The sequence below is a fragment of the Schistocerca gregaria genome, chromosome 1 (genome assembly GCF_023897955.1).
Source record: "Schistocerca gregaria isolate iqSchGreg1 chromosome 1, iqSchGreg1.2, whole genome shotgun sequence".
NCBI lineage: Eukaryota > Metazoa > Arthropoda > Insecta > Orthoptera > Acrididae > Schistocerca > Schistocerca gregaria.
In genome coordinates this window covers 672,318,069-672,339,320 of record NC_064920.1, presented here as the reverse complement: position 1 = coordinate 672,339,320, position 21,252 = coordinate 672,318,069, and the positions used below count along the sequence as shown (strand labels likewise).

At 37.9% G+C, this 21,252-nt stretch overlaps 1 protein-coding gene across 1 annotated transcript in view; it reads right to left on the bottom strand.

Moving 5' to 3' along the window:
- The window catches only part of LOC126362583 (GTP-binding protein 128up), a 52,135-nt gene extending 31,997 nt beyond the window's left edge, over window positions 1-20,138 (bottom strand). Inside the window, exons 1-5 of the mRNA XM_050007892.1 lie at window positions 19,633-20,138; window positions 19,190-19,355; window positions 18,968-19,098; window positions 17,453-17,692; window positions 2,106-2,274 (exon numbers count right to left, since the gene is read on the bottom strand). Of these exons, the coding sequence (XP_049863849.1) occupies window positions 2,106-2,274; window positions 17,453-17,692; window positions 18,968-19,098; window positions 19,190-19,355; window positions 19,633-19,674 (748 nt within the window). The 5' untranslated portion in view covers window positions 19,675-20,138. The remainder of the gene's footprint in view (window positions 1-2,105; window positions 2,275-17,452; window positions 17,693-18,967; window positions 19,099-19,189; window positions 19,356-19,632) is intronic.
- Between the last annotated feature and the right edge of the window lie 1,114 nt (window positions 20,139-21,252).

Below are 21,252 nucleotides of genomic sequence, written 5' to 3'. Positions count from 1 at the left end.
ATTTTTAGGACATCTAGTACAAACCCATGGGATAAGACTGGATAGAGAAAGAATGACATCAAAAACTGTCCTGAACCAAAAAATGTAAAACAACTGCACTCTCTTTTGGAAATAGCTAGATTTTGTACTACATACAGCTTCAACTGACAAATGAACCCAGATTATCATCATTATTATTAAAGCAAAGATCCACGTGGATATGGGATGAAGGAGCATCAGAGGCATTTCATAATATTAAGCAGGCAGTAGTAGATGCGTCCATATAAAACCACTCAATAATGAATTAAGCCATTACGTTAGCAACAGATGCTTCTAAATATGGTGTAGCTTGTGAGCTATGTCAAGGTGAATTGAATACTGAGTTCAGAGATCATAAGACAATAACTTTCATCAGCAGAATTCTCAACAAACATGAATTTAACTATATGCTACAGAGAAGGAATTATTAACTGTTGTGCAGCATGCAAAAGTTTCAAATGCTGATTTGGGGCTCCAAGAACATAACACAGAGATCATCGGGCTTTGGCTTTCCTTATGGAAAGTAGATTGTTACATGGTTGGTTAATGTGGTGGGTATTATTCTTACAAGAGCATCCAGCAGACATATGAGTAAATTACATAAAAAGGTTCAGAAAATATATTACCAGATGCACTGTTGTACTACCATTAGGCATGGATGAAATAACGAGAACCGGAGGATCGGGACTGTCACGGGAGACTAACAGACTTTCCTTCTCATCCCACCCAGTAAGTCTCCATGACCCAAGGTTCTGGGCAACTTTTCCAAATTCTCCCCATTTCCTAATGCTGACCAATTCTTTTCTTTCACCCCTCTTACGTCCCCTTGAATCCTCCTGCCGGGAAAAGGAGCCACTGGCCCAGAAAGCTAGCAGATTTAAATACCTTTATATATGTGTTGTCATGCCGCTGGTTGGTGGATAGATTTTTTTATCCACCCAATTACAAACCAAGTGGTTATTAGCTCATAAAAAGGATGTGATACACCCAAACACATGTATTTTGCTGTGGAGAGAAACTTAGGTCCATTGAGACCCAGATGTAGAAATTATTATAAATTACTAAACGGTCAAAGCGATCAGATAATATAATTAGTTATGTAAGTTATTTTACATGGCATCTTTCATTTTGGTGGGGAGCAATATGTATCACTTCTTCCTCCTGGACTGGTGAAAAACGTTCATGGAGAAACATGACTTTAAATAGTTGTGCAGGAAGAAGGACCCACTGTCCACAAGCTTTTTGGATTTGTGTGCAGATATGATGGGCAAAAAGGGAGCCAGTGCATCCACAAGTTATGATGAAGAACGAGAGTCTTTAGTTGCGATGGAGAAGTTGTTTACACTTTGCAGTAATGTTTTAGAGGTAGTGTCAAATCCAGAGAAGGGGCCAGACAACAGTAGTCTAGCACCTGAACAAATGAAGCTATATTATGTAATCTCTTCCTTACTCACTATCTGTCATTTGATGACTTGTTACATCTAGACTGGATACGATCATATTGTAAATGTGAGATCTATTCACCTAATGTTGTTACGGTTTCTGAGAAATGTCAGATATAGGAAAGTTCTTTAAGAAGTGGCGTCTTTATTCACAGGTAGATGCTAGAGAATATGAGCTCTCTGTTACAGCCCTTCTCATTCAAGTTTATGACGACAGTAGAAACCTATTTACAAGACAGACTTCATTTGAATACACTCACAATTGGTGATTTAGTAAAATTTTGAGGATATGTGAAAGTACATTACTGAGATCAGCTGATCATGTGAAATAAATAATAGTGAACATAAATATAAACACAGTGAAAAATGGAATTTTCTTTTGAGGAATGGTCTTATCCATTTCATAAAATTCGTTCAGTTTTTTACATGTTGCAACTATAATGTTAGTGGGCACCTTTACGCTGTTCATTGATGAAGATAGTTCCTTTTATTCTTGCCATGCAATACATAATGAGCTGCTCTTACCACACTGTAATAATGTTGTGTGAAATAATGCAATTGATTACATAATGATGACAGTAGAAAAGCAAATGTGTTTTAATTTAGAGATAAGAGATTTTGCTTCATAGTCAGTAAGCTACTTACCAATTTTGTTGAGCAGGTAAATGCACGGTATATATATTCGATTTCCTTCAATTACATCTATAAGATCATCACTAGTTGCATCGTACCTCAGAGTTATGTCAGCATTGTGAATGCGATACTCTGACAAAATTGTTTTCACTGTATCACTGTCCAGTTCTGACTGTGGTACCTTTAAATACAAAAAGAAAAAAAAGAGCATTGTTACCAAAAAAGAAAGATAAATAATACAGACATACCGAATAACTTTTTATAAACATCTGATTTTCACAGAATGATTGGGTTAGCATGAGTCATATAGTGTGACTAATACTGGGCATTCATGGTCAAACAATAAAAATAAACAATTATCGATACTAGATACAGCACTTGGATATTAAAACAAATGCCTGTAAAATTTTAGATTAGCAAAAACATATACACTGGCTTACAGAAATCGAGGATATCTCATAAAAATGATGATTATTCAAATGAATGAGTGATGAACATGTCATCAGTCACTGTGTAGAACATATGATGAAAAACAAAAGAAATTGTGGTTCTGAAAAAAAATTTATGGGGAAGAGAGATGTAACCATATTTCTGTTCATCCAAAAAATGTTTGTTTAGGACTGTGACTCTTTTTTAATGCAACTGTATACATGTACTTCATGTATATTGGGCAGTATTATGGGTGGTAACAAACTGTGTGCCAAACCTTGACATTGTGGTATAATTCGCTCCACACATATTGTCGTCTTGGAGTTTCGCTGTTTATTACTGTACAATATTCGTATTTTCATTGCAATAAATGATAACAGTTCATTTGCAAGGAAATTTATGATCAATAAATATTACCTGTAGGACATGTAGGCCTGCTTCTCAATAACTTCAGCACTGAAAATTGTTGATGTGATAAAGTTTCGAATTTGAAGTGGCCAGTTCTCATCTGAAATTGCGGACAGGAACCAAACAGTGTACCTTTGAGGTGGGGATCTAGAGGAACGTTTGATATGAGTCTATTCTTCGGCCAGTGACATAGGAAACATGCAACAAATGCCGTAGACAATATCATGACTATAACATGATGTCCTGCAATTTTTTCAAATGGCTTAAGCTACAGATCAGTCTGTCACCACAACCATGTTTTTTCAGTATCACATTCATTGCCTTCACAAACTCACAACCAAGCTGTCAGCTTTCACCCTAACCTCGACCTCAGGCTAAGCTACAGGTAAGTCTGTCACCACAACCAAGTTGTTTTTAGAATCAGATTTGTTGGCTTTGGCAACTCACAATCAAACTGCCATCTTCCAACCTAACCCATACCTCAGGCTAAGCTACAGACCAACCATTTTTTCTTGCTTTCGCATTTATTGGCTTCACCAACTAACAACAAAACTGACATGAGAAAGAAAATGACTTGTATTGAGCATTGCTCTCGACCCTGAGGTGGCAAGAGTATAAAGATAAATTGCATAGTACAGTAATAAACTCTGACCACACTCTATTAGTTATGAACTGTAGACTAAAACTGAAGAAACTGCAAAAAGGTGGGAATTTAAGGAGATGGGACCTGGATAAACTGAAAGAACCAGAGGTTGTACAGCGTTTCAGGGAGAGCATAAGGAAACAATTGACAGGAATGGGGGAAAGAAATAGAGTAGAAAATAATGGGTAGCTCTGAGGGATGAAATAGTTAAGGCAGCAGAGGATCAAGTAGGTAAAAAGACGAGGGCTAGTAGAAATCCTTGGGTAGCAGAAGAAATATTGAATTCAATTGATGAAAGGAGAAAATATAAAAACACAGTAAATGAAGCAGGCAAAAGGGAATACAAATGTCACAAAAATGAGATTGTCAGGAAGTGCAAAATGGCTAAGCAGGGATGGCTAGAGGACAAATGTAAGGATGTAGAGGCTTATCTCACTAGCGGTAAGATTAAAATTAAAGAGACCTTTGGAGAAAAGAGAGACACTTGTATGAATATCAAGAGCTCAGACGGAAACCCAGTTCTAAGCAAAGAAGGGAAAGCAGAAAGGTGGAAGGAGTATATAGAGGGTCTATACAAGGGCGGTGTACTTGAGGACAGTATTATGGAAATGGGAGAGGATGTAGATGAAATGGGAGATACAATACTGCGTGAAAAGTTCGACAGAGCATTGAAAGACCTGAGTTGAAACAAGGCCCCGTGAGTAGACAACATTCCATTGGAACTACTGACGGCCTCGGGAGAGCCACTCCTGACAAAACTCTACTATCTGGTGAGCAAGATGTCTGAGACAGGCGAAATAGACTCAGACTTCAAGAAGAATATAATAATTCCAATCCCAAAGAAAGCAGGTGTTGACAGATGGGAAAATTACCGTACTATCAGTTTAATAAGTCACAGCTGCAAAATACTAATGTGAATTCTTTACAGACAAATGGAAAAACTGGTAGAAGCCGACCTTGGGGAAGATCAGTTTGGAATCCGTAGAAATATTGAAACACGTGAGGCAAAACTGACCCTACGACTTATCTTAGAAGAAAGATTAAGGAAAGGCAAACCTACATTCCTAGCATTTGTAGACTTAGAGAAAGCTTTTGACAATGTTGACTGGAATACTCTCTTTCAAATTCTAAAGGTGGCAGGGGTAAAATACAGGGAGCAAAAGGCAATTTACAATTTGTACAGAAACCAGATGGCAGTTATAAGAGTCGAGGGGCATGAAAGGGAAGCAGTGGTCAGGAAGGGAGTGAGACAGGGTTGTAGCTTCTCCCCAATGTTATTCAATCTGTATATTGAGCAAGCGGTAAAGGAAACAAAAGAAAAATTCGGAGTAGGTATTAAAATCCATGGAGAAAAAATAAAAACATTGAGGTTTGCCGATGACATTGTAATTCTGTCAGAGACAGCAAAGGACTTGGAAGAGCAGTTGAACGGAATGGACAGTGTCTTGAAAGGAGGATATAAGATGAACATCAACAAAAGTAAAACGAGGATAATGGAATGTAGTCGAGTTAACTTGGGTGATGCTGAGGGCATTAGATTAAGAAATGAGATGCTTAAAGTAGTAAAGGAGTTTTGCTATTTGGGGAGCAAAATAACTGATGATCGTCAAAGTAGAGAGGATATAAAATGTAGACTGGCAATGGCAAGGAAAGCATTTCCGAAGAAGAGAAATTTGTTAACATCGAGTATAGATTTAAGCATCAGGAAGTCGTTTCTGAAAGTATTTTTATGGAGTGTAGCCATGTGTGGAAGTGAAACATGGACAATAAATAATTTGGACAAGAAGAGAATAGAAGCTTTTGAAATGTGGTGCTACAGAAGAATGCTGAAGATTAGATGGGTAGAACATATAACTAATGAGGAGGTATTGAATAGAATTGCGGAGAAGAGAAGTTTGTAGCACAACTTGCTAGAAGAAGGGATCGGTTGGTAGGACATGTTCTGAGACATCAAGGGATCACCAATTTAGTGTTGGAGGGCAGCGTGGAGGGTAAAAATCGTAGAGGGAGACCAAGAGATGAATACACTAAGCAGATTCAGAAGGATGTAGGTTGCAGAAAGTACTGTGAGAAGAAGCAGCTTGCACAGGATAGAGTAGCATGGAGAGCTGCATCAAACCAGTCTCAGGACTGAAGACAACAACAACAACAACAACAACAACAACAACAACAACAACAGTAATAAAGTTCTGGCAGGTAATGCTAACTTTTAAAAATGTCAACCTCCTGTAGTAGTATCTTGAAAAGAAAATTGTAATTATTTAAATACAAGTTGTGAAATATGGAATATTGTACATAACAGTAAACACGTGGCCTACTGGAAAGAATCTTAACTGGTTAGATCACAAAATATGACTGTAGTACAGTTACAAGGATTATAATTTAAAAAGGAGGTTATAAAATCTCTATTCAAACATCACCATAAACGCTTTCGGCTAATTAACGCCACCTTCAGATGCTTGCTACTGGATTCTTAATTAAGGCTTCCTTTTTTGGTTATTTAATGGTATGTCACTAGAATACGTTCTTGAGGGATGCAGTCATATACATCAAATGAAGCTTTCCACAAGTACTTTGATCCACTAGCACTACATGTGTATTCATATAATCCTCTTAATAATTACGCAATGAGGACCATTCTAATTTCTAGAGCTTTGTACATTATTAAATAGATACACAATACAGCCTGCAACCTCATATGAGAAATGATTATCAGCATTACTTCCTAAATATACAGTTCTTGCAAATCCCTCATTATACAGTAGTCTTGTATTTCTGTCTTACATTTCATGAGTTATATATAGTGGATTTGTCTCAAAATATATTTTCTTCATTTGCTTATGTTATCATGATCTTCAACCTCCTACGTTCCATGCCTACATAATCTTTTTCCTCATCATGAAAATTATTCACCTTGTGTCATTTTAGTTTTCTATCTTCAACTTTTTCAATTCACATCTGACAAACAATTCCCAGAATAGTAACAATTTTTTCAAGACTGGTATAGTTGTACACAGTAATTAATTATTCTCCAGTAGAGTCTGTTAAACATTTCATCATAATTCTCCTAAATTATCTGTGCTGTGTGTAATCCAGTTAGGTGGTGCAGATGTAAAACACTGGACCGTGGACCAAATCCCTGCATCACCATCCGCATTTAGGTTTTCTGAGGATTCAATAAATGACTTAAGGCATATGCTGCGATGGTGCCTTTGAAACTGACATGGCTAATTTCCTTTAGTTGAGCTTGTTCTCCATCTCTAACAATTTATCATCTGTGGGACAGTAAAGTCTAATCTTCCTTCGATATAATACATGAAGGGTCATTAGGATCTGTAAGAGTCCAAAAATGTTTAGTCAGATGTTTGGTTGGACTCCACATCCTTTCCATATGGTGGTTGTTCAAAAAGTTTAAGAGTTATAGGAATAACTTCAGCAATAATGGATGGGTGAGCTGAACAATTAAAATCTCATGACTGACCCAAATATGGTGAAACTCTGGTTACAGAATAAAGGAAAACTGTGTTTTATTTATGAAATAAACTACATGCAAATGACTACTGAGACTTTATCTTGATATCCTTTGAGCATGGGAGTTTCAGCTAAAAGTAAGTGGTCCAAACAAATATTCTGACAAATAGACACACCAAATCAGGAAAATATTGAGAAAGAAGTTAATGAAACAGGGATTCTCCAAAGAGTTGTTAGTTAGGGAATTGATACTACAGTCCTAGGTTATCCATATCTTTCAATTGGTCGTTAAGGCATCCAAATTCATGTTTGTAGTATGTTTCTACAGGACAGGTGCATTCATTTTGGAACTGCAATCTATACACTTCAAATCAGTCTGCACTTAATGCTGAATCATGTTGGAAATAGTTGTGTAAATGTTATTTTGTCTAAAACTGACATGGTGAGACCATGGCTGTGTACAATTAATGTAGGTTAATTCTTACAAAGAAGAAAACAGCAACCAGCCACTAGTAATACTGCTATTTATTTAGGTAAATAGCACTGTGTTTTTAAATCTGTGTGATAACTTCACATGTGGCAAATTCTTTTTGGTGTGTGTGTGTGTTGCTTTGCACAATATGGTGATGTACAAGTTACGTAAATGCTGGATATATTTAGGAATATGCGAAAAATACAATCCTGCAACGTCGCAACAAAATCGCATGGAATTTTCGACGGCAACAAAACACCAAAAATACTTCGCCACAGTGGAATAATAAAAATTGAAAACGGACAATAATGTAAAGTGTATATTGAAAATCACGTGAACAGCCGTCAGAAGCTGAACTTGCCAGTTCAAAACCGGTAACGGCGCTACTTACCTAAATAAACAGCAGTATTAATAGTGGCTGGTTGCAGTTTTCTTCTTTGTAAGACTTAACCTACAAATGTGTAAATGTTCACTGTAAAACTCAAATCTTGAACAGTCACTAATATGACAGAGTAATGAATTAATCACGCTCAGAGTACAGCTCTCGCTCTTTGCAAATTTTTATTTTTTTTCCATAGTCAATTATTTGCTCTACTTCCAGAAGCAAAAATGCATAAATTGTTACTTCCATTTTGCACTTTATGGAATTGTGATCACACTATTAAAATTGATGTAGATGGGAGAAAAAGGCATTTTGAGTACACAATTTCCAGCGTAGAAATACAATACTGATATCTGCAGATGATTGCTGGTACAGTATCACTCATCATAAGGTTGTGCAGCAGCAGCAACCAGTGAACCATCAAGTGTCACTTCTAAACAGCACCTTATTTAAGTACTTGCGAGCAGTTAGAAGCAATCTCTCAGGTGGCATGAATATTTTTTGAGTTAAACCATTTCAGGTAGTATGAACTTTGATTTTAGCAACACTGTTGTAATATAAGTATGCAATTTGATTTCTCATCAGATTGCCCGAAGTGCAGCACAAACTTCTGATAGAGTTGTAAAGGTATGGAGTCAGTTGTTGGCTGAAAGCTTTGTCCACTATAAAAATGTACAGTCTGACACATGCGAACAACTGAATGTGGAGACAAGCACTTATATCAACATGGCTGTTCTGGATCACTTACGACCATGTTAATACAGCAAAGCTAAATAATTACAGATTATCAGATGTGTGCCAGCAACGTTTGCCCTAGCTCAAATCAAACAGGCTTGGCTGCCTGTTGCCCAGTAATGCAATTACGATTCACCTTCGGCCACAACTCTTCCAGCAGCACTCAGCCCAAGAAGGCAGGTAGCAGGATGCTATCTGGTGGCACGCCATCTTTTCTAAATAAACTGCTACTCTACTTATCATTCCATGGCTGCAAATGTGTATTCCACTTTCCACACTGCATGACCCTATAAGTACACATACAACAATGTTTTACTGGCCATTACAAACAATGGGTCTACTGTTTTAATTCGAAAATGTAACATACGTATGACAAAATAATTTCCAAAAGTGAGCTACAAATGAGTGCAATCATTTTAATAAAATATGACCGATTTATTTTGTCCCATTTGATGTCATAAATGTTTGGTAAGGCCAGTATTTCACCATCAAATTTCTAAGTCCAATATCTTTGTCAAAGATATTTGATGGTGTAATAGGGACTTTGTCAAATATCGTCCAATATTTGATCAAATCTAGGGCCTTGCTGTAGATTTGATCAAAGAAATCGCTTGTCTTCTGTTCACTGCAATGTGACATGTTACCACATGGAGCGCTAGCATCGCTGTAGCGTTCTGTCGTCTGTAGTGTTTTTATAAACATTGTTAGTAACTACAATTGGTGCGTCTGACAACTACAAAATTAAGAGAGATGTATGAAGCTGATGAGGCGCTTTACAACGTGAGGCACCCTGAATACAGAAATAGATTAAGAAGATTGGAGTCATGACATGACCTGACCTGACCTGACCTGACCTAACCTAACCTAACCTAACCTCCTCCTGTAGCAAGGAATCGGAGTGTTACAGTGAGGCTATCTTCTGAAGACGTAGCAGTTCTTAAGTGAATATTGTGCTATGTGATATGAGGATACACTTCACTGAGCGCATACAGAAATGTATGCTCATCCATTCTTAAGTAATTGATGTACAACTTGACGTCTTCCACTGTAAGCTCACGTAACAATTGTTGTTGAATGCTTTTATCGTGTCGCCGTAAAACCCACAGCTTCACCCAGATTAGATTAGTTTTTCGTTCCATAGATCTGTGCTGAGGAGATCCTCGTGGATGTGGAACATGTCAATTTTTTTAAGCTGAAACAACAATACTAATAGTATGAATAAATATAATACATCATTTGTTTATATTAAAAATTTCGTAAATGGAGTAGAAGGAGTAGGCCACTAGTAAGTCATTCAGGCTCCTTTTAAACTGATCTTTATTTGCAACTAAATTTTTTATGTTTGCTGGTGAATTATTGAAGATGAGTGCTCCTGAGTAGTGGACCCTTTTTTGAACTAAAGTAAATGCTTTTAAGTGCTTGTGCAGGTCATTTTTGTTCCTGCTATTGTATGTATGAACTGAGTTGTTTGCTGGAAAAAGAGATATATTATTTGCGACAAATTTCATTAAGGAGTAAATATACTGAGAAGCAGTAGTTAGTATACCCAGCTCTTTGAATAAGTTTCTGCAGGACGTCTGTGAATTTACTCCACAAATTACACGCTTTTGGACTCTGAAAACCTTTGTTTGACTTGAAGATGTACCCCAAAACATTATCCCATATGACATTATGCAATGAAAGTAGGCAAGCTTTTTCATTTTTACGTTACCTATGTCTGCTAACACTCGAATTGCAAATACAGATTTGTTAAGGCATTTCTGCAGTTCTGTGGTGTGCTCCTCCCAACTGAATTTATTATCAAGTTTCAATCCCAGGAATTTAAGACTGTCAACCTGGTATGTATGGTTCCTTCCCCCCCCCCCCCCCTTTTCCGCATGTGCACACAATGCAATTGCGGTACGTGCAACTGCTGCGGTTAATAACAAGTTGTTGTCAGCCATCTTGAACTTTGATGAAAAATTGGATGGCAGTGTAATACCCCTTCTAGCACTACGTCAACGATCTTTGTCAAATATATTTGACAGAATATGTGATAACATCTTTGATCAAATCTTTGACAAAGAAATTTGATAGTGTCATACCGGCCTAAGATTATCTCTGTTTTGAGAAATATTCATAAAATCAATTTCAGATAATGCAAAACAATAAATCCTAGAACATACACCACTATTTACGTTCACAGAGGCTGCACTAAATGGAAGGCAGGGAGACAATTGACACTCTCCATTAATTCACATTATGTGTGAGTGATACACGGATTATCGTATTTTTTTCTGTTATATACTAGAAGAGTTACAAAATATTTACCACTTCTGGTGCTCAGAAGTTATTGTGCTGATCTTTATCATATCTAAGTTAAATGCTACAAAAAACAATACAGCATCAACTTGTCAACAAAGTTGTACTATGAGCAGCAGATTTTTCATTTGGTATTGACAATGTTTCTTGGCTTAGTTGCTTATAAACTGTTAGTGTGTCTTGCACCCCTAAGTTTATGTTCAAATAATTTTGAATGATTCCAAATATAAAAAGTTTGTTCCATGGCCATATTCCGCAGCAAGTACAGAAATACTTGTTTTGTAAATGAAACTGCCTATTCTTGCTGCCACTTAATTTATCTTCCCAGACGTATTTCACCTTTTTTTTGCTCTAAGGCGTCATCAGTGGAATCCATAACAACACAATTTGGTTATTATCAAACAGTTCATGTCATAATTTTTATGTAAAAAAGTAATTGATTTCGATTTGCTGTGATCTGTGTTTCCTCTCCTCTGGTCTGTAGGTCGCACTACCACCTTATTACCAACACAGAAGCACAATTTTGAGTTCCGACCTTCCTTACACTGATCCCATGTTTCTCCTCTTTCGTGGTCTACTATTATTGTTTTGCCACTCGGTATAACTATTTCTTCAGAAACTGTGCTTTCACCAACATAAATATTGTAACTCAATTACGTGTTTCCTCCTCTTTGGTATGTTTACCTACTCCATCCCCCCCCCCCCCCCCCAATGAACCATGGACCTTGCCTTTGGTGGCGAGGCTTGCGTGCCTCAGCGATACAGATAGCCGTACCGTAGGTGCAACCACAACGGAGGGGTATCTGTTGAGAGGCCAGACAAACGTGCGGTTCCTGAAGAGGGGCAGCAGCCTATTCAGTAGTTGCAAGGGCAACAGTCTGGATGATTGACTGATCTGGCCTTGTAACAATAACCAAAACGGCTTTGCTGTGCTGGTACTGCAAACGGCTGAAAGCAAGGGGAAACTACGGCCGTAATTTTTCCCGAGGGCATGCAGCTTTACTGTATGATTAAATGATGATGGCATCCCCTTGGGTAAAATATTCCGGAGGTAAAATAGTCCCCCATTCGGATCTCCGGGCGCGGACTACTCAGGAGGATGCCGTTATCAGGAGAAAGAAAACTGGCGCTCTACGGATCGGAGCGTGGAATGTCAGATCCCTTAAGCGGGCAGGTAGGTTAGAAAATTTAAAAAGGGAAATGGATAGGTTAAAGTTAGATATAGTGGGAATTGGTTAAGTTCGGTGGCAGGAGGAACAAGACTTCTGGTCAGGTGACTACAGGGTTATAAACACAAAATCAAATAGGGGTAATGCAGGAGTAGGTTTAATAATGAATAGGAAAATAGGAATGCGGGTAAGCTGCAGGTAAACTACTACAAACAGCATAGTAAATGCATTATTGTGGCCAAGATAGATACGAAGCCCACACCTACTACAGTAGTACAAGTTTATATGCCAATTAGCTCTGCAGATGACGAAGAAAATGAAGAAATGTATGATCAAATCAAAGACATTATTCAGATAGTGAAGGGAGACGAAAATTTAATAGTCATGGGTTACTGGAATTCAGTAGTAGGAAAAGGGAGAGAAGGAAACATAGTAGGTGAATATGGACTTGGGCAAAGAAATGAAAGAGGAAGCCGCCTGGTAGAATTTTGCACAGAGCACAACTTAATCATAGGTTGGTTCAAGAATCATAAAAGAAGGCTGTATACATGGAAGAAGCCTGGAGATACTAAAAGGTATCAGATAGATTATATAATGGTAAGACAGAGATTTAGGAACCAGGTTTTAAATTGTAAGACATTTCCAGGGGCAGATGTGGACTCTGACCACAATCTATTGGTTATGAACTGTAGATTAAAACTGAAGAAACTGCAAAAATGTGGGAAATTAAGGAGATGGGACCTGGATAAACTTAGAGAACCAGAGGTTGTACAGAGTTTCAGGGAGAGAATAAGGGAACAATTGACAGGAATGGGGGAAAGAAATACAGTAGAAGAAGAACGGGTAGCTTTGAGGGATGAAGTAGTGAAGGTAGCAGAGGATCAAGTAGGTAAAAAGAAGAGGGCTAGTAGAAATCCTTGGGAAACAGAAGAAATATTGAATTTAATTGATGAAAGGAGAAAATATAAAAATGCAGTAAATGAAGCAGGCAAACAGGAATACAAGCGTCTCAAAAATGAGATCGACAGGAAGTGCAAAATGGCTAAGCAGGGATGGCTAGATGACAAATGTAAGGATGTAGAGGCTTATCTCACTAGGGGTAAGATAGATACTGCATACGGAAAATTAAAGAGACCTTTGGAGATAAGAGAACCACTTGTATGAACATCAAGAGCTCAGATGGAAACCCAGTTCTAAGCAAAGAAGGGAAAGCAGAAAGGTGGAAGGAGTATTTAGAGGGTCTATACAAGGGCGATGCACTTGAGGACAATATTATGGAAATGGAAGAGGATGTAGATGAAGATGAAATGGGAGATATGATATTGTGTGAAGAGTTTGACAGAGCACTGAAAGACCTGAGTCGAAACAAGGCCCCCGGAGTAGACAACATTCCATTGGAACTACTGACCGCCTTGAGAGAGCCAGTCCTCACATAACTCTACCATGTTGTGAGCAAGATGTATGAAACAGGCGAAATACCCTCAGACTTCAAGAAGAATATAATCATTCCAATCCCAAAGAAAGCAGGTGTTGACAGATGTGAAAATTACCGAACAATCAGTTTAATAAGCCACAGCTGCAAAATACTAACACGAGTTCTTTACAGACGTATGGAAAAACTGGTAGATGCGGACCTCGGGGAGGATCAGTTTGGATTCCGTAGAAATGTTGGAACACGTGAGGCAATACTGACCTTACGACTAATTTTAGAAGAAAGATTAAGAAAAGGCAAACCTACGTTTCTAGCATTTGTAGACTTAGAGAAAGCTTTTGACAATGTTGACTGGAATACTCTCTTTCAAATTCTGAAGGTGGCAGGGGTAAAATACAGGGAGCGAAAGGCTATTTACAATTTGTACAGAAACCAGATGGCAGTCATAAGAGTCGAGGGGCATGAAAGGGAAGCCGTGGTCGGGAAAGGAGTGAGACAGGGTTGTAGCCTCTCCTCAATGTTATTCAATCTGTATATTGAGCAAGCGGTAAAGGAAACAAAAGAAAAATTCGGAGTAGGTATTAAAATCCATGGAGAAGAAATAAAAACATTGAGGTTTGCCGATGACATTGTAATTCTGTCAGAGACAGCAAAGGACTTGGAAGAGCAGTTGAACGGAATGGACAGTGTCTTGAAAGGAGGATATAAGATGAACATCAACAAAGGCAAAACTAGGGTAATGGAATGTAGTCGAATTAAGTCTGGTGATGCTGAGGGCATTAGATTAAGAAATGAGATGCTTAAAGTAGTAAAGGAGTTTTTCTATTTGGGGAGCAAAATAACTAATGATCGTCAAAGTAGAGAGGATATAAAATGTAGACTGGCAATGGCAAGGAAAGCATTTAAGAAGAAGAGAAATTTGTTAACATCGAGTATAGATTTAAGCGTCAGGAAGTCATTTCTGAAAGTATTTGCATGGAGTGTAGCCATGTATGGAAGTGAAACGTGGACGATAAATAATTGGGACAAGAAAAGAATAGAAGCTTTCGAAATGTGGTGCTACAGAAGAATGCTGAAGATTAGATGGGTAGATCAAATAACTAATGAGGAGGTATTGAATAGGATTGGCGAGAAGAGAAGTTTGTAGCACTACTTGCTAGAAGAAGGGATCGGTTGGTAGGACATGTTCTGAGGCATCAAGGGATCACAATTTAGTATTGGAGCGCAGCGTGGAGGGTAAAAATCGTAGAGGGAGACCAAGAGATGAATACACAAAGGAGATTTAGAAGGATGTAGGTTGCAGTAAGTACTGGGAGATGAAGAAGCTTGCACAGGATAGAGTAGCATGGAGAGTTGCATCAAACCAGTCTCAGGACTGAAGACCACAACAACAACAACCTACTTGTTGCTAACATAACAAAACATATGTTCAAAACCAACTTCTGTTCATGATGTCTATATTGTGTGAGGTTATGAGAGAGAGAGTGAGTTGAAGAGTGTGTATGGGTTTCCTTTTTAATGGATACTATCATTCCCCAATCCTCGAATTACTCACACTCACAATAGCAAGCAGCACTTTGACACATGCTCCATAAACTCAGCATAGAGTCACTCACCAATGAAAACTACCACAAAGAACTGGACATAATATTGCAAACAGCACAAGGCAATGGTTACAATAGTAACATATTTACAAAGCTAAACAACAAAATAAAAAGTAAAATAAAATCGGAAGCACCACACCACAGACAACAACATAACACAACCGAACACAAACACCCAGTCCCACAACAACTACACAGGATAATCAGAAAAAGATGAAAGAAAACACAATATGGTAGCAATGACATACAAATACAAACTATCATATAAAATTACCAACATTTTCAAAAGAAAGGGAATAAACATAGCATTCACGACAGACAATTCTATACAAAAATACACGCCAAAACTGACAAAAAAAAAAAGAGACAAATACCAGAAAGCAGGTATATATCAACTACAGTGTAACACTTATGAAGGCAGATACATAGGGCAAACAGGTAGAACATTTGATGTCAGATACAAAGAACACATGAGAGCCTGGAAATATGGGACAAACCATGGGTCAATCGAAGTGTCCGATCCCACCCGTCGGCTATGACCCGTGAAGTAAGGCTGTTGTGGTGTGTGACGCCGCGACGACACAGAATTTAGTTTGCGAGAGTAGCGTGTTTGAAGGTGTTGTTTTGATGCGATCGGTGGTGCTCTCTGGTGGTGTGTTAGGTGATGTTTTTGGTTTAGTTTGCGAGTGTGGCGTCGTGTGTGAATTTTGGTAAATTGCTTTTTTTATGTCTTTATAGCTGACAGGGTCAACAGTTTTCGGTTGTTGGCTATTATGGATGACAGTGCGTTGTCTCTAATAAAATTTCTTCAACTACTCGTATTTTTGGACGAGGTCATGAAGTGTTCAGTATGTCATGAAGAAATGAGGCTTACTTAAAGTTCCGGCATCTCGGACCAGGGATGGCTGCATGTGGAGATGATGTAAGGATAACAGGTTAAGGGAAGTGTCCGATTCCAGATGATATTGTGTTTAGTGATATTTGGGGAGTTTTTTGATGTCAGTTTTTTTCGTTGTTATCCGTGGTTTTGTATGGGGTTGGGTGTCTAAATTTGTTTGTATTTAGTTTGTCCCCACCCAAAAACCCCCTATTTCCTGTGCTCGTCCCGTTAGTGTCATTGGGCTTTTTGCGGAATGTGTGTGTGTTTATTTTTTGACGTATTTTCGTCCTCATAATGTGTACGTAACGACTTTATATGCGCCATATTGGAATCGTGGTTTATGGTCATTTCCGCCATATTTGTGACGTCATGGGTAAAAGCAGACGGGCAGGATCAGATGCTTCCGTATTTCCCCAACCACACCACATTTGCAGAACACCTCAGAGAACTTGACCACAAATGAACCACAAGAGAAGAAGACATGAAAATAGTTAGAATCAATGATAAAAAACACCTAACCCTGCATGAAAATTACCACACACAGAAAACCTAAGCAGGAAGGAAAATCCTGTTGAATGATCAAGTACAGATACCAAAAAATTCATTGTTACACTAATAGATAAAATAATTGAATAACGCTCCCAGAGAGGATTATAATAATAACATCCAATATAATTATAATGCCACCCAACATCTTTACACTCACTTTCCATGAAACCCTCTACAGAACAAAGTCAAAAAAGTCAACTCAGCTGTCACCAAAGCTTCCAACCTCTTGCTAACGCTAACATCCCCCCCCCCCCCCCCCCTCTCTCATAGACACACACGATCTAAACATCATGAATAGAAGGTTGATTTTGAATATATACCTTGGTAGGCTGGCAACAACTAGGTAAGCATACCAAAGATGAGGAAACAAGTAATTAAGTTACAATATTTACATTGTTAAAAGCAGTGTCCGAAGAAATAGTTTTATCGGATGGCAAAACAAAAATAGTACACCACAAAAGAAACAGAAAAACACGGTGAACAGTGTGAAAAAGGTCAGAACTCAAAATTGTGCTTATATTTACGTAATAAAGTGGTAGTGCGACATCCAGACCAGATGAGAGGAAACTCAGCAAATCGTAAGAAATTACCTTTTTTCCATAAAAAATTGCAGCATGAACTGTTTGATATCTAAAATTTCTTTCGTTATAGATCCTACTGATGATGCCTTAGAGCAAGAAAAACGTGCCTGGGAAAAATAAATTAAGTGTCAGCAGGAAAAGGTGGTTTTATTTACTAAACAAGTAATGAAATATGCCTCTGGTCAGCAATAAATCATTAAAATACAGTGATACTGTATGTACATAATAAGTAACACAGTAGTAAAAAAATAAAGTGTCATTACACAACTAAGAGAATTAATTTATACATGCAAGTGCACTTACCATACATTGAAGATTTACACCACCTTTATCCTTTTTACGAAACACAATATTGGGTGGAGATTTATTTAAACGCAAGCCAAAGCCTTCTAATTCATGCTCTATTAGTTTTTTGTGTTGCAATGGTTTAAGGACATCCAGAACAATAAATATGAGGCTGCAGGTTCGAGCCACAGCAATAACCTGACGACCTCGTCCTTTTCCATCTTTGGCTCCTTCAATAATTCCTGGCAAATCCAGTAGCTAAGGGAAAAATTGTGGCATGATTAATATTACACACTCATTTTCCATTATTCTAAAACAGTTAACTTCTATCTGGGATAAATAATATTAATGGAATATTGCCTACTTTACTTCATGTTTGTGAAACATCTTTTGAATAGTAACTGTATAGCAATGCAGTCACAATTCACAGTTTCTCGGCATCTGTATGTCATTTATGAGAGATAACACATTTTTTCATGAACTATGAAAGAGGTGGTTTTCTACAAAAGTTCATAAGCTGCTTGGAAATCAAATACTTTAATTCAAAGATTTTATCATCTGACAATGATCTAACAAATCTACAGTCTTTAACATATCTAACACAAAACAACTGTTTATTGGACTATAAGTTGGCTAATCTATTCATTAAATAAACATAGGTACAAAAACTTTGGGATATTCATGTAATACTACACAAATGTGCCTAACAAACACGTTGTGTCAGGCCTGTCTAAATATTTATAGCCAGTGAAGAATTGTAGACACGGGCAAACAGATGAGTAACTAACATCAATCAAAATCAAATACTCAAGGACAGTTTGAAATATTGCAGCAGCTAGGATTAGCTGTATCTCAGAACGTAAGTACAGAGCTACAAAATGATAAAAACTGCACTACACCAAACAACCTATTGCACAAATCTAATGTGTTCTTCTCATAACTGCTCTAATATTTTAGTTAATACTTAGCAACTTGGCTGTGTTTAATGGACAAGTCAGCAATGAATAAATGTGACTGGTCAGTATGTGATCATACCATGATTAAGCTTCTAAATAAATTTACATGTTCTATAATCTGACTTTGACACAGAAAGGGGTGAATTATGTGCCACAAAAATCTTTGGCCACTTGTCAAATAGCATTAAAAGTCTGACAGATATCCAATCAACATTTAAAAACAAATTAAAAGAATTTCTGAATGACAACTACTCAATAGATGAATTTTCAGAAATTAAGTAGTAGTAAAAAAAAAAAAGTGTTATGAAAAATTAGGTTAAGCTGACACATTCCACAGCACTATGAAATGTCATATTCATACCTATAGAACAAGCATTAATGCAATGTAATGTAATAGGTCTAGATCATAATAAAAACTCTGGATATGTTACATATAGTATGCATAACTAATCAGCCAATCTCTCTCTTTCCCAAAGCTTTGTGTCAAGTGTTGATGTAGGAACATGAGGAAAATGGTATGCAAAGGGGGCAAAAAGTAACAAGTAAAATCCTGGTAACTATTATGTTTCATGTGTACCTGTATTTTAGCTCCCTTATATTTTATGCATCCTGGTACTGTGGTGAGAGTTGTAAATTCATAAGCAGCTACTTCTGAGTACACTCCGGCGAGATTGCTGAGCAATGTAGATTTTCCAACAGATGGAAACCCTAGAATAATTAACAGCAAGAAACATATATAATGTGTGAATGCTAATACCACTGCAGTAAACAAGTGACCTCAATATTAAATAATACTTACCGACAAATCCTATTCTGGCATCTCCTGTTTTCGCTACATCGAAACCTTCACCTGGGCCACCACCTCCACCTTTGGGTGTAATCAACTCTCGACGAAGCTTTGCTAACCGAGCTTTTAGCAAGCCAAGATGTCCAGCAGTAGCTTTATTTTTTTGCGTCCTGGCCATCTACACGAATAACACATTTGCACTGGTATTCATCAAATTTACAATGTATACCTCAAAATCCAAATCTTAATTAAACGACTATAAATTTTGGTGTGCATTTAATATATAGTCCCTATATCCTATGAAAATGCTAGCTTTCTAGTTAACTTTACAAAATGAAAATTTATTGGGAATGTCTCTGTTAATCTATGTAGGTGAACAATACGTCAAAAACATTTTTTCTCTCTTAACATAAATTCAAAGACACGTTATCCCTTTTCAGTTTCGATGAATTTACCTCAGCTTCTATCGCTGCAATCTTTTCTAGAATAGTTGCCATTTCCGATGTTTGTTTCGACTACTTCTGTAATAATTTTACGTTATTCATACAAATCACAATGTTTACAGCACTATGTTGTCACTTTAATACATTTCACCACCATGTGCACCGTAGTTCGCTATGTCGATTAACGCGTCGGTCTAACTATCGAAGATTTGCGTTATATCGATAAGAAGGTATATCATTAGGGATCGAATTACTAGCAGCGGTCACAGGGCTCAATTAAATGTGTTAAGCTTACTGGTAGCGGACAGCACAGGAACATTCCGGGAAAATTGTGAGAGTCACAAAACTTGAATTTAAATGCGCGCTTGTGGAAAATACCGTGTAGCAGTCGCTGGTCAGTTTGCATAGATACCAAGACAAGGAATCATATTTCGCCTACTGGCGCAGAAGATACATATTTAGGTAGAAGTACGATTTCTGATGTTTCTAAGTTATAGGGCAGATAAACAAAAGAATTCGTAGAGAAAGACAGGGCACACGTCAACTGCGATGATTTTATTGTAGGTTCGGTACACTGTCCTGTAGTCTATATTCTGCGATGTGCGGCTAAGGTTAAATACATTGTTATTCGCGTGGTGACTCAGACTCTTCACTGCATATTTAATGCAATTGAAGCTAGAGGAAGTTTCTAATGCAAAAATGCAACATATCGTTAATTCGCGAAAGTAGCACTTCGTCAGTGCTGGCTGTGGACCGTGGACTACCGATGGCACCGATACATGTCTCAGCGGTCCGGGTTTCGCGGTCTTATTGGCAGTATCAATTCCAGCAGACGAAATATATCTGCAGCTCGTTTTATCTTGAAGTGGAACTTACACCGCAATTTTTGAAGTTATAGGTGCCCTTTCCCCTCTTCAGTGAAAACCTGTCAACTTCATTCTCGCGACTTACGTACGTTTTATGGATAGTAATACTAAATTCCTCACTAACAAATGGCTATATAAGTTATATGAATGCGTGGGGTCTGTTCTTTCAGACATGTTCGGAAGATCAAATATCACGCAAAATCCGCAGCCGTGATACATACTACGTAAACTGGAGTTGGAGGGGAGAGAAAGGAAAGGAACTAAAAATATTAGTCTCATCGGGTCTTTTAGGGTAATCAGCGGTTACGAGTGAGAACGTTTGCCAAACCGGGACTCGAAACCGGGATCTCTTGCTTACTAAGCTGCTGCGTCAACCACTGCGCCACATGGAAACAGCGTTTATTGCAAATGCATGGATATCTCGGCAGGCTCCCGGTCGACTCACATTCCTCCCTAGAGCCACCTATCCACGGTCCCTGTCCATGTCCAACATGCTTTCTAATTTTTAGATTGCTGAAAGTAAGAGTACATCCACACTGGAGGTTGTGGATTGATTGCCCACTGTGGTGTATTGTATATACGTATGTGTGGTGTCTGATCTTTTGGATATGTCTGAAAGAACACACACCACCCGAAATTTGGAGCTGTGACACATATTACGTAAAATGGAGGTGGAGGGGGAAAAAGTGATGATATCAGCTGCAAGAGGACTTTTTGCGGAATCAGTGCCGATGAGAGAAAATATGTCCCTGATCTGGACACAAAC